Raw genomic sequence first — 14,768 nt, forward strand, 5'->3', positions numbered from 1 at the left:
ATTGTGTCTTGGGATTCACATACCATAAATTGAGCTCTTTTGATGTTGCTCTTAAAATTAATGTATTAGTTATGATAGGCTAAGCTGCTATAACAAATAGCAAAATCACCCAGCGTGTGATTGCTGAATCCAATGGAAATTTCCTTGTTATCCATATGACAGTCTTGGACAGGTGCTCAGATGGATGGCAAGGGGACCTGCCTTTCTTCTGTCAATCAGAGGCTAGGTTTCTCACATCACGTGGCTCTGCCGTCCCTCTAGTGTCTCATCCTACACCTGTGTCCAGTCAGCACGAGGAAGGAAGAGCATAGAGGACCACACCCAAGAGGGTCACTGGGCCAGCAGGAAGTGGTAGGCATCACCTCTACTCCCATCCCACTGGCTAGGACTCAGTCACATGGCCATCCCTGACTGCAAGGAGCTGGGAGATATAGTCCAGCTGTGAGCCCAGGGAGAAAGAGGGGATGGATTTTGTGAGCAGCTGGAGTCCCTGCCTGGCTTGTTTTCTCCTGGAACATCCGTAAAATGTTTACATGGCTATGTTCCTTTGTTCATTCCATCAAGTCCTGTCTGTTGAATCCTTGGACACTTCAAAGAGATTTGCTGGATGTTCTTATTAAATATTTGACATTTCCATGGCGAGAAAGGAGTTTATTAGATTACACTTGGGGCTTGAATATGGCAGAGATTCTTTCTAGACACAGACGAAAGTATCTGTCCTTCCTGGGGTAGCGAAATTGAGAGGCTCTTTGTTGTGGATCTTTCATATGAATTCTTGGGGAAGCAGGAAGTGGACTTCTGTTCTTAAAGACCAAGAGATCTCTATAAAAGGGCTGTGTGATTTCCATGGCTAAAGTTCAGTGATTCAGTAAACGACCTCAAGCCCTGAGAGTCTGAGTCAGTTTTTCTTCGATGGATTTCCAAGAAGAGTCTTCTTGAGCACAGATTTTCACTAGGCAGCCATAGCCAACTCTTGATCTCCTCGGGCCTTAACATCATTTGCCACCCCCGGGGATAGGAATTTCACCTGTCAATTTTTTTAACAGTTTTGTTGAGTATAATGCACATACCCTACAATCCACCCATTTAATGTATACAGTTAGTCATTCACAGAGTTAGGCAATTATCACCACAATCAGTTTTAGAACATTTTCATCACCCCAAAAAGAAATCCCTCATTCTTTAGCCATCACTCCCAACCCTTCTCATCCTCCCAGCCCCTGACAACCACTAATCTATTTTCTCTCTATATATTTGCCTATTCTGGACATTTTATATAAATGGAATCATACACTGTGTGGTCCTTTGTGACTGGCTTCTTTCATTTAGCCTAAAGTCAAGGTTCATCCATGTTATAGCATGTGTCAGCACTTCATTTTTTTAATTGGTGAATAATATTCCATTGTGTGTATATATATATACACACCACATTTTCTTTATTCATTTATCAGTTGATGGACATTTGGGTGGTTTCCACTTTTGGGCTGTTATGAATAATGCTGCTATGGACGGACATTCACATACAAGTTTCTTTGTGGATGTATGTGTTCATTTCTCTTGGGTAGATACCTAGGAGTGAAATTGCTGGGTCCTGTGGTAACTCTATGTTTAGCATTTTGAGGAACTGCCAGACTGTTCTCCACAGTGACTGCACCATTTTCCATTCCCACCAGCAGGATACGAGGGTTCTGATTTCTCCGCATCCTCACCAACCTTGTTGTTACCTTTTTCGATTATTGTTACCCTAGTGAGTGTGAAGGGGTACCCCATCAGCTCCCATTCCCAAATTCTCGTCTCCTGGAGGCTTCTGGGAAATGGAAAAGTAGCTCTCCCTCATTCCAGGGTTGGGGAGTTCTGCTTCTCATCATTATATAATGATGACATGTGTCTGGGAGTTTGGAGGAGGGGATGGTTAATTTATTGCCACTTTTTTTTTTTTGATTTTATTTTTTGTTTATTGCGGTAACATTGGTTTATAACATTGTATAAATTTCAGGTGTACATCATTATACTTCTATTTCTGCATGGATTACATCAAGTTCTCATGTTCACCACCCAAATACTAATTACAATCCATCACCACACACGTGCCTAATTAGCCCTTTTGCCCTCCTCCCTCCCCCCTTCCCCTCTGGTAACCACCAACCCATTCTCTGTCTCTACGTGTTTGTTTGTTGTTGTTATTACTACTACTTAATGAGTGAGATCATACGGTATTTGACCTTATCCCTCTGATTTATTTCACTTTGCATAATACCCTCAATGTCCATCCATGTTGTCACAAATGGCTGGATTTCATTGTTTCTTATGGCTGAGTAGTATTCCATTGTGTGTATATACCACATCTTCTTTATCCATTCGTCCCTTGATGGGCACTTAGGTTGCTTCCAAGTCTTGGCTATTGTGAATAACGCTGCAATGAACAGAGGGGTGCATGTATCTTTACGCATTGGTGTTTTCACGTTCTTTGGATAAATACCCAGCAGTGGAATAGCTGGATCGTATGGTAGTTCTATCCTTGATTTTTGAGGAATCTCTGTATTGTTTTCCATAGTGGCTGCACCAGTTTGCACTCCCATCAGCAGTGTAGGTCCCTGTCAGTTTGTTTTTAAAGTTCAGATGAGAGAGGGAGAGAAAGAAAAAAAAATGCCTTGGTGAACTAGAGTTAACAAAAATGATTGCAGTTTCTCCATTTTACCAAAATAAGATAGTATAATTTTAATAATACAGTTTGAGTGAGAGGTTGGTGTGTACTATCAGTTAACTCCAACAATGTAACTTAACAGAACACTTCATTGTGCAGGTCTCCTGTAAGTTACAGGATAGGTGGTATGAACATATTTAAGGAATTTTGGGTGAGATAGTCTGCTGTTTTTATTTTTTATGCCTCTCTATTCACTCCAGCTTCCATGAATTTAATTTGTCTGTTTTAGAAAAAAATGGGGTCACACTCAGGACAAAAATTCCTGGATTCTTCATTGGTGGACGTATTTCCATCCAGTTGGATAGGCATCCATACCATTCCTAACCTCTTGGTCTATATCCCTCTGGATGGAAGCTTCTTGGAAATTTGGAGATATTTTACACTGGGTGTATTGGACAGAAAAGCTCTGAGGTCAAATGATTTCTAGAAAAGCCATAACCAGCAGCAGTTAAAGGATTGAGGCAGGCGAGGAATGATTCCCTGGGTTGCAAACCTAAGGGCATGTCCTCAATGACTTCAGTTACTGCGACCCTCCCTGCACGCAGCACAGTGCTGAGCAGGTGTAAATACATGATGCTAGGCTGCAATAGGCTTCACCACCCAGGTAGAGAGAGTTGTAGTTTTCAGAGCTGTTTTACTGCCTGGCAGTATGTGATTGGAGCCCCCTCAAGAGCCAGAATCATTCACTCATTCATTCAACAAACATTTGTTATAGAAATCTACTAGTGTCAGGCACTGAAGCATTAGAGAGCTTAGGGATACAAGGATGAATAGCTTTCTTCTGTATCCCCCACACCCCGACACAAATGCGTACATAAATCACGTAATCACAGCACAGCAAGTTTGCTGCTTTCCAGGGTGCCAGCCATGGGAGCATGGAGGGAGGAGAGCCTGAAATACTCAGACTCCCAAAGCAGAGCAAGCACAAAACCATACTACCCATGGCATATTTCGAGCTCCAGGATCTGGCTGTGATATATTTAAGTCCGATTGCTAGTCAGATATTTATGGGCCACCAGATGATTTTAAATATAAACACCACAATAGTACAGATTGGATTCTACTCAGATTTGATGAATATAAACTGCTCATTTTGGGGGTGGGAATGCCTTACTATTTGTAGACCTCTAGGGTACCGTTTGGCAGGGTCTTAATGTGTCTCCGAAAACGAGCATGACTTTCTATTTTAGGATTAGGAACAGGGAACTATGAATCTGTAGCTAAGCGCCTGTCTCTTAAACAGTTTTCTCCTTGTTGAACGTACCTTTCCTATTTTGACTTCCCAGAGGAATGAATTATCCATTCTGAATTTGAAAGTTTATGATTTTAATATGTGAATAACCGACAGAAAGAGGAGTCTCTTTATGACCTAGGTATTGGATGAAAAGACCAGCACTTTGTATGGGTTAGGATACTCTGAGTTATGATGTGGTAAAAAAACAACCCCACAATTCTGTTGCATGAGTCAGCAAAGGTTTGTCTCCCACCTACACTGCATGCATGTAGGGGGACTCTGCCTGTGCTGAAGGAGGCTCTGTCACCTCCTGATGCCGTCATCTTGTCAAGGCTGTAGGGCTCAGCTGGAAGGAAAGTGAGGGAAGTCAGCACAGAGGAAAGTGTAAGGGCTCTCAGATGCTTTCCTCTGGGAGGGACACCTGTGCCTTCTACTCATCCTCCATTGCTGAGCACACTGCCGCCCGTGCCTGACATCAAGGGGGCCATGAAGTGTATGCCCCATACTTTCAAGTGCCCGCAGGAGAGGAGATTCAGAAATATTGGTGAGCACGACTGTTTGCTACACATCTGAGTGGGAAAAACCCAGGTCTCCTCCTGTGTTTCTCCTCTACTCTCACACTGCTACCACACACACGGCACTTCTGACACCAGATGTGGGGGCATTTTCACACCAAGCAATTCTGCGACACTAGCTGTAGGATTGACTTCCTACAATTTAATAAGATTCTGACACTATCTGCCTGGAAATAGTGTCAGATCCACAGATTAAGTATTCAGTCCTACAACACTGCCCTCCCCCCCAACTTCAGATGCCAATTGCAAGTTCAAGTTGTCCCCTGTGCTTCTGACCCACTGGCTATAAATTGGAGGTTCCCATGCCCCCCTCCTTGGGTTTGATTAATTTGAATTCACAAAACTCAGGAAAACAGTTTACTTACTGTTTAGCAGTTTATTGTAAAAGGATGTGATAAAGGATGCAGATGAACTCCCAGATGGAAGAGATGCATAGGGCAAGGTTTGTGGGAAGAGGCGCAGAGCTTTCGTGCTCTCTCCAGGCGTGCCACCCTCCCAGCACCTCCACGTGTTCACCAACCCAGAAGCTCTCTGAACTCTGTACTTTTGGGATGGTTATGGAGGCTTCATCGTGTAGGCATGATCAAGGATTAACTCCATTTCCAGCTCCTCTCCCTTCTCTGGAGGATGGGGGGTGGGGCTGAAAATTCCAAGCTTCTAATCATGACTTGGTCTTTCTGGTGATCAGCCCTCATCCAGGAGCCCACCAAGAGTCACCTCATTAGAGCAAAAGATACTCTTGTTAACCAGGAAATTCCAAGGGTTTTAGGAGCTCTGTGCCAGAAGCAGGGGCAGAGACCAATATATATATTTTTCTATTATTTCACACATTTTATAGGGAATTGAGAGACATTCTGTTCTTAAGGTGCTTACACTCTAATGGAAAAAGCAGATAAGAACACCAAATTTAGAGTGTGCTAGATGGAAGGATGCTCAGATGGCAGGGGGATCATTGAGTTAGGGACACCTAATCAGATTAGGGGAGGAGCAAGGTTTCTAGGAGGAGGTAATTCTTAGCCCGAATCTTGAATGACAGGCAGTTCACCAGGAAGTGAAGAAGGGTGTCCTGGCAGAGGAAACAACATGCTTAAGTGTGTAATAATAACAGTACCTATTATTTATTGAATGGCTTACTCCATGCCAGCCACTACGCTACACACTTACAGGCCCTGTCTCATTTAATTTCCTGTAGGCCTCCCATCTGTGTGTTATCTGTTGCCTTAAGACTCTATGTTCCACAGGACAGGACTTTGCTTTGTTCGTGGTTGTATCCTTATGTTCCAGTAACTATTGCTGTGTAACAAACCAACAACCATTTTATTACATTCACAGATCCTGTGGGTTAGGAATTTGGAAAGGGCACAGTTGGAGGGGGTTCTTGCTGGGAGTCCCTCATGTGGTCACAGTCAGATTTTAGCTGGGGCTGCAGTCAACCAAAGGCTCCCCTGGAGTGGACACCCAAGGTGGCTCACTCACATGGCTGGCCCTTGGCCGGAGCTCAGCTTGTTTCTTATCGGGCATGCCTACACGTGGCCTCACCAGCATGGCGGGTCTCGAGGTCTTCTGATGGAGAGAACATTCTATGAGAAGTGGGTGGGAGCTGTGTGGCCTTTTCTCACCTAGACTCAGAAGTCACATATTGACACATTTGTTGTAAATGATTGGTTGTGAATCACAAGCCTGTCCACATTCAAGGGGAGGGGAACTAGATTCCATCTTTCATTGGAAGGAGTCTTAAAAAATTTGAGGACATGTTGAAAACTACCACAGTCCATCTTCTGGCCAAAAATTATTTATATTCTCCCACATGCAGAATACATTTACCCTCCCTAAGATCGTCCCCAAAATCGTGTCATGTTTTGGTGTATGTATTAGGCGTAGGCTTGAAGTCCAGGATCGCATCATCTAAACCAAGTCTAGGTATGGATGACACCCCTCAAGGTTGATATGAATATCCATGAACTGAGCAGATACATCGTCTGCTCCCCACACACCCATTGTGAAGTGGTGGACAGATGTAGGAGAGCCACTATAGATATCTCCATTCAAAAAGGGGGAAACAGAGAGCACACAGCAGTCAGTGGTCCACAGCACTTCTGAACTCCAGCCAGTAACATGTCGCCAGATCCTTGACTTGAGTTCACGCGTTCCCTTTAGGAGGTGTTCTCCGTGGCTCTTGCCTCTGTCTTTGGGGCTCTTGGTTCCGCCTTGAAGTCATCCTTCTAAAAGAAAACTGAGTTTGCACCTGAGTAACCTCCATCTGCTTCCTGCCTGTGAAAGGCTGGGTTCCAGAGGCTTCTTTTTGTTTTGTTCTGCTCTGTCTCTTTCAAGGTACTTCTTTCAAAAATGTCATGGGTTTAGACAAAAGCCCCGGCCACAAATGTCTTCGAGGTAAGCTTTTCTCTCCCTTGGCTTCCCTGTGAGGCCCAATGACCTAAGGGTTCTTAGAAGCCACGTTGTTTAGAGAGAGGATATACAGGACGCATCCTTCAGAAACTTAGAAGGCCTTTTGTCTATTTGGGATGGTCAGTGAGGCACCACCTTAGGTCTTCCTGAGGCCCTGACTAACGGTCCTACAGCTCCACCCCAGATTTGACTTTTTGCCCTGAGGCCATTGCTTACCCCCCCCCCCCCGCCCCCGCCGGCTTGAGGAAGATTAAGCCTGAGCTGACGTCTGTGTCAGTCTTCCTCTACTTTGTATGTGAGTCACCACCACAGCATGGCTGACGAGTGGTGTATGTCTGCGCCTGGGATCTTGAACTTGAACCGCTACACTGAGGCCATTTCTTAAATGTGCAAATGCTTTGCCTTCTGGAGATGCTGGGGTTGAGGAACAGTTGTATTTTTGAATCTAGCAAGTTTATAGATTGGGTTATAGGCTGGGTTTATATTTTCTCCAAATTCCACTCAAAAACTGAATAGCTCATTCCTTAATCTCTCCTCTTTCATTTTATTTCAGACAGCTGGGAGAAGCCAACACTTTCAACCCTCTGCCCAGAAATCCTTTTAGTTAGATCATCACGCTCATTAGGTACATTTTCTACTTTCCACATTATCTCTGGCTACAGTTTTATGAACCGTTCCTCTGTTACATAACAAAGAGTCTCCTTCCCTGGATCTTCCAATATATTTCCTTTATTTTCCTTTGTGCCCTCACCAACAGCCTCCTCTAGGCCCTCAGGCTTCTGCTAAGTCTTCTCAGGGTCTTTCCACCTGGTCTTGAAGCCACATGTTTTAGGTTTTTGTCACAGACCACCTCCGTTTTCAGGTGCCGAATTTCCATTCCAGTTTTTATCCCTGCATGACAAATCATCACAAACTTGGTGACATAGAACAACAGTCGCTCTATTGTTCTTGCGGATTCTGTGGGTCAGAAGTTGGAAAAGGCCGTTTCTCACTTGGGGTTGAAGCAGGGTACCTGAGGGTTACTGTAAATATTCAGTAAGAACATGGTTACCCTTTGACCTGGTTCCCAACACAGACACAGATGAAAAGAAGCTACTCTTGTTAATTTGCTGTTTTCTTGTTTAACCTGAGGAGTAACTCAAGGGTCACAAGGATTTATGAGCTTGTTTTGCAGAAGAAAAAGCGTGCCTTTAAGGAAGTGAGGACCACCAGATAACCAGCCCCCAGCTGCCTTGAGGCCCAGAAGTCTGATTGCCCAGGGGCTTATCTGGAGTGAAAGAAACATGGGTTTCCCCTGTTTCTTCAAAACTCCTCCTTCCAAGCCCCTTAGCTCTATAAAGACCCCTTGCTTTCTTCTCTTGTGAAGGCAGATTTGAGAGAACCTATCCTCCCGCCTTCTCATTTTGGCCAATTCCAATAAACCTTTCTCCACCTCCAAACACTGATGTCTCAGTGATTGGCTTATTGTGCATTGGGCACACAAACTTGAGATTAAGAGGTTTGGTGTCAGGGTCTCTCATGCAAATGTACTCAGAGGTTGCCTTGGGCTCAGCTGCACTGTCTACCTCACTGTCTTCCAGCTGTCATCTCAGGGCAGTCGGACCTCCTCCATGGCTCCTGGCTGCCCCCAGCATGACCATCCCAAGGGAGCCAAGTAAAAACTGCATGGCCTTTTGTGACCCAGACTCGAAAGTCACATAGTGTCACTTCTGCTGCATTAAAAGCAAGTGACAAGCTGCCCAGATTCAAGGGAAGGGGAAGAAATCCCACTTTTCGATGGGAGAAGTATCAGAATTTTTGGACATGTTTTGAAACTGCTTGCACTTGGAGCAGTGTCTGGCACAAAGAGGACCTCACTATGTAATTGCATCCAATAAGCAGGCATGTCTGCCTCTTTGATTATATCTGCTTATTAGTCTTTGGACAATACAGTGTGACCCCTGTAATAGTTTTAATAGGGCTTTCTTGTATTTATAATATATTTTTGAAAAGTAGGGACACAGTACTTCACAATATACACATTTTATTGTAAATGAATTAGAAGACTAAATTTTTTATTCCCAAAAGGCATAAAATTAATAGGGAAAAAAGTATAGAAAGATGTTTAGGTAATCTTGGAATAGGGAAGGCCTTTCTAAGCAAGATTTAAAAGCCAAGAAGCCACAAGGGAAAAATTTTAAATATTAGACTCCATAAAAATTTTAAATGTCTGTACAGGAAAAGAGACCATAAATAAAGCCGAGAGCTAAAAAATAAACTGGGTAAAGTATTTGCAATGTAAATAATAGACAACAAACTAGACAGTGTAATATAAGCATAACGTAGAATCTCTCTCATAAGGCTATTTCAAAGATTAAATGAGATTAAAGTGCCCAAAGTAAATACTTAATAAATGACAAGTTCTATCCATGCTTTTATAGAGAGCCCCTATAAATCAATTTTTTTAAAAGACAGCTAATAAAGGATATGAATGAGCAATTCATGGAAAAATATAAATGGTCTATAAGCATAAGAAAACATGTGTAGCCTCACTCCTGATTAAATAAAGGGAAATTAAAGCTACAATGAGATTTTTTTCTACCTGTAAGACCGTCAGGGATGGAAAAAATGGTAATATTTTAGTGCTGGCAAAGATGTAGGGAAATTGATGTTCCTGTTCTCTGTTCTTTGTTCCTCTGTAAGTGAGGTGTTTTCTTCCCCTCCTCTGGCTTCTGTCAGGATTTTTTTCTTTATTTTTGATTTTCTGTAGTTTGAAAATGACATGCCTAGATGTAGTTTTTTTGGTGTTTATCCTGCTTGGTGTTCTCTGAGCTTCTTGGATCTGTGGTTTGGTATCTGAAGTTAATTTGGAGAAAATCTCAGTCATTATTGTTTCAAATATTTCTTCTGTTCCTCCTCTCTTTCTCCTTCTGATTTTCCCATTACGCGTATGTTGTGCCTTTTGTCTGTCATCCCACAGTCCTTGCATGTTCTGCTCTGCGTTTTCAGTCTTTGTTCTCTTTGCTTTTCAGCTTTGGCAGTTTCTGTTAAGGTTTCCTTTGCTATATCCTCAAGCTCAGAACTTCTTTCCTCACCTGTGTCCAATCTACTAATAAGCCCATCAAAGGCCTTCTTCATTTCTGTTACAGTTTTTTTTTTACCTCTAGCATTTCTTTTTGGTTCTTTCTTAGGATTTCCATCTCTCTGCCTACACTGCCCATCTGTTCTTGCCTGTTGTCTGCTTTATCCATTTGAGCACTTAGCATGTGAATCGTAGTTGTTTTAAATTCCTGGTCTGGTAATTCCAATATCCCTGTCATGGCTGGTTCTGATGCTTGCTCTGTCTTTTCCAACTGTGTTTTTGCCTTTCAGTGTGCCTTGTAACTTTTTCTTGATAGCTGGACATGATGTACCATGTAAAAGGAACTTCTGCAAACTGGCCTTTAGTCATGTGGTGAGGTGCTGCGGGGAGGGGAAGCGTTCCATAATTTATGATCAGGTCCCAGTCTTTAGTGAATTAGTGCCTCTGGACTGTGAACCTCACACTTGCTTCTTAGTTTTCTTCCCCCCGTAGGTGGGACAGGATGGCTAGAGCTGGCTAGAGTTGGGTATTTCCCTTCCGCAGGTCAGGTAGACTCTGATAACACTCCAGCAGGTTAGGCTCTGGTTAACCAGTTTCTCCTGGGGGCAAGCCTTGTTAAGAACAGAGCACTCTGACTTATTTCAAAATGAATCCTCTTGCCTTCCAGCTGCCAGAAGTACAAAGGGATTTTTCTCCAATATTTACTCTGAGCACCTGGTTGAGCTCCTGGAGGTAAAACTCGCAAAAGTGTGGGAGACCCCTGTGACCAGGTCCCCCTGGAGTTTTTAACTCTCAGACTTGCCCACACTCAACCCACAGCAGTTCATCAATTACAGTCCAGGTTTTCCTACCCCGGCACTGGTTCCCACAGAAGTTTCCACTCGTGAGTCTCTCCTCTCACTCTGTGACTCCTTGTTTTCATCTCTCTCTGTCCAGTCTTGGGGGCGGCAATTTGCCCTGCATCCTCCTCTCTCTACGGATCCAAGAAGAGTTGTTGAATTTTCGGTCTATTCAGCTTTTTACTTGTTGTTAGGATGGAGTGGCAACTTCCATGCTCTTTACCGTGCAGAACTGGAAACTGATTTACTGTTGATGGAATGGAAATTGGTACAGTATTTAGTAAAGCAGTCTTAATTATCCATTAAAACTAAAAATGTGCATGCCCTTTGACCTAGCATTTCTACCTTTGGACCTATTAGCATGAATGCACAAAGATGTATCAGAATATTTTTTTGCAGCATTTTTAATATAGAAAGGGTTAAATAAAATAATGGTATATTTACACGATGGAATGCTATCCAGTTGCTAAAAAGAAATGAAGTAGCTCAGTATATCTTGAAAAGATAGAGACGTTCAAGACACGTTGTTAAGTGGAAGGAGAAAAAAAGCAAGTTGTAAAACAGTATGTTTAAGATTCAGTTTTTGTTTAAAACTTATTCACAGTAAAAACGAGGGCATGCTTAGAGAAGAAAGACAATTTTGGAAGAATATATACCAGAAAAACTATTGGCTGCCTTTGAGGGACAATGTTATAAGGCTGTTAATATATATTAATGACATTTGTGTCTTGTGTGATGAATATGTATTTGATAATTAAGTAAAAATTCAAGAAAGAAAATAGGGACAGATAGAGATGACTGAGAACAATAGAACAGAACTGATTGTTTCCATCACTTTTCCCTATATCAGGCAATAATGTAATAATAATCTCTGACTCTAAATTTTAATTTACCTTCTGGGAATACTGTGTAGAGTAGGCCCAAACAAATGGAAAATTTAAGTCTCCTTGTATATTTTTTTTCCTTTTGCTCTTTCAGAAGATGACTGCCATCGGATGACGAGGGTTCCAAACAGAAATGTTTTACCAGTTAATGTTTTTTTCACGTAGAGTTTTTTTAGTTGTTAATCCTTCTAGTAAAAATGTTTTTTTTTTTTCTTTTGGTGAGGAAGAGTGGCCCTGAGGTAACATCTGTTGCCAATCTTCCTCTTTTTGCTTGAGGAATATTGTTGCTGAGCTAACATCTGTGCCAGTCTTCCTCTACTTTTTTTTGTATATAGGATGCTGCCACAGCATGGCTTGATGAGCAGTGTGTAGGTCCGTGCCCAGGATCTGAACCCGTGAGCCCCAGGCCACTGAAGCAGAGCATGCGAACTTAACTGCTACGCCACGGGGCCGGCCCCTTTTGTAAAAGTCTTTATCAGAAAGAATTCCTCCCTCTGCAGAGAAGCATTTTCTTTGGTTCTGTGGTGTCAAAATTAGTGGTTTGTTGTACCCGAGAGATGATTATAATGGAATTTTTTACAACATGTATCTCTCTCTTAAAAGGCTGGTAAAGTAGATCCATGAAGCAATGATAACTGTGAAGGCTATTTGACTTCCGTTATAAAGATGGTTTATAGCCACAATTTTTCTGCTTAACTGACATCTAAGCACCCTGCAGTATGACTGAGTGTAGGCTAATATTCTTCTGAGTTACTTGTCCTGTTAACTTCCTAATCTGACTAAATTTCATTCCCCGTTTACATCCTGTTTTGGGTTCTTGGACCCAATTCCAACACGTGTGTGTGTAGAGGGGGAGCTTCCCACAGAACACCAAGCAATTCTTGGACACCAGCAGGGTGTCAGAGAATTCAACTCATTTCTGACACTGTCCACCCAGATGTAGCATCAGATTCCACAAGTTAAGGGTTCAGTCCTACAAGACGGCACCCCCTCCAACCCCCCCACCTCAGGCACCAGTCAAGAGCCCAGGTTGGTACCTGTGCTTCTGGCCGACTGGCTATAAATCAGAGGTTCCCACGACCCCAGCCTTGGGTTTGATTAATTTACTAGAGTGGCTCACAGAACTCAGAAACATTATGCTTACTAGATAACCGGTTTATTATAAAAGGATATAACTCAGGACCAGCCCGATGGAAGAGATGCATAGGGCAAGGTATGTGGGAAGGGGCGTAAAGGTTCCGTGCTCTCTGGGTGCACCACTCTCCCAGTACCTCCACGTCTTCGCCAGCTAAGCTCTCCGAACCCTCTCCTTTTGGGTTTTATGGAGGCTTCATTTCATGGGCATGGTTGATTAAATCATTGGCCATTCTCCTGCCCCTCTCTCCTCCCTGGAGGTTGGGGGCTGGGACTAAAAGTTCCCACTCTCTAATCACATGGTTGGCTCTACTGGCAACCAGCCCCCATCTTTCTAAAAGTCACCTCATTAACATGAGACACCTTTAAGCTCTCATCGCTTAGGAAATTCCAAGTTTTGGGAGCTGTAAGCCGGGAACCATGGATAAAGAGCAAATATATGAGAAATATATATTTGGTCATCTGAGTGATCAAAAATATATACATCTATTCTTATAAATCACAGCATTGCACATCCTAACATAGTTTTTTTCTCCTGTGTATAATGTGTGTTGTTCTAGATGATTAATCTTATATAATAATTTGTTGTTGTTGTTTTACCCTCTGTGAATTTACTAACAGAAGTCCCGGAGGGGATTTGGGTGCCAAAAAGAAAAAGAAGAAACAGAAGAGAAAAAAGGAGAAACCGAATTCCGGAGGCACCAAGTCCGACTCGGCATCGGATTCCCAGGAGATTAAAATCCAGCAGCCTTCAAAAGTGAGAGGCCCGGTTTATTTTTACCTCTGTGGTTTCTTGTGCGTGCGAGAGGGGTTTGTGCAGCTCAGAGGTGTCATCAGGGTTGTGTTGTGACTGTGTATAGATGCCACTATAACTGGAGGTATTTATGGCCTTGCTCAAACTGACGCTGGCACCCGAATAACTAGGAGGTACATACTGTGCTTGTGTGTGCGTGTGGATTCTGCCTGCATTTTGCCCCTTTCTCGGTGAATTAGTATGTTGATTGTAGTTCTAGAAGAAAGTCTCATGTGAGCTCGTTAGTTTTTTTTTCTTTTTTTTTGAAGTTACACTTAATCTTTGATGACTTTTAGTTCAGAATATATTCACGTTTTAATTTTTCTGGGTGTCTGTCTAATTACCTGAATAGCACATCATCATCTGGCAGCAGATTTCAGCGGGAGCAGCCCCAGGTAAGTCTTACGTTGACTTTGAATCGGACCGGTCTTCAGTGGCCAATCTTGATGAAGGGTGGGAAATAGCTCCCAACGATCCCCCTGAAGAAACACACCAATTTTAGACCAAAGCAGAAGTTGTCCGGCTGGGCCCTGTGTTGGCAGGTTGCCGGCCTCGTGTGTGTGTGGTGGTGCAGAGGGCAGGCACCCCTTTCTGTGGGCCAACCCCAGTCGCCCTGGCTGTGAACACAGGCCTTGTGTGCTGGGCCCAGGGAGGCACAGAGCCCTCTTGGTGTGAGCAGCTCGCAGTGAAAAGGGGTAGAGTTAGAAGTACAATGACATGATATATTTTGATGGTCGTAGCTCTAAATAAGCCAGCTCTGCATCACCTTGGCCTGGGTCTGTTTCCCGGTCAGGGAACCCACCACCCCTCTGTCGGGTGTCATACTGTGGCGGCTGCGTGTTGCCATGATGCTGGAAGCTCTGCCACTGGGATTTCAAATATCGGCCCCCAGGGTGAGCAGGTTTCAGTGGAGCTTCCACACTAAGACAGACTAGGAAAAAGGACCTGGCCGCCCACTTCCAAAACAATTGGCCATGAAAACCCTATGAATAGCAGCGGAGCATTGTCTGATGTAGTGCCCGATGGTGAGAGGATGGCGCAGGAACGGCCAGGGGTCCCCTCTGCTGTGCTGGGAGTTGGAATCGACTGAGCACTAACAGCAAAGCTCCAAATAAGTTGTCCTGGGGTCCTGGGTAAT

General features: G+C 43.4%; 1 protein-coding gene across 4 annotated transcripts in view; it reads left to right on the plus strand.

Moving 5' to 3' along the window:
* Positions 1 to 14,768, plus strand: part of NMT2 (N-myristoyltransferase 2) — a 63,347-nt gene that overhangs the window by 17,383 nt on the left and 31,196 nt on the right. For 3 of the 4 annotated variants that reach the window (XM_087420793.1, XM_087420792.1, XM_087420794.1), the window contains exon 2: positions 13,459 to 13,594. In XM_087420793.1, the coding sequence (XP_087276919.1) occupies positions 13,459 to 13,594 (136 nt within the window). Of the gene's footprint in view, positions 1 to 13,458; positions 13,595 to 13,982; positions 14,026 to 14,768 lie in introns of all 4 variants that reach the window. The other variant, XM_087420795.1, reaches the window with a different exon arrangement.

This window comes from Ceratotherium simum, chromosome 32 (genome assembly GCF_057802395.1).
Source record: "Ceratotherium simum simum isolate JZ-2026a chromosome 32, ASM5780239v1, whole genome shotgun sequence".
Taxonomy (NCBI): Eukaryota; Metazoa; Chordata; class Mammalia; order Perissodactyla; family Rhinocerotidae; genus Ceratotherium; species Ceratotherium simum.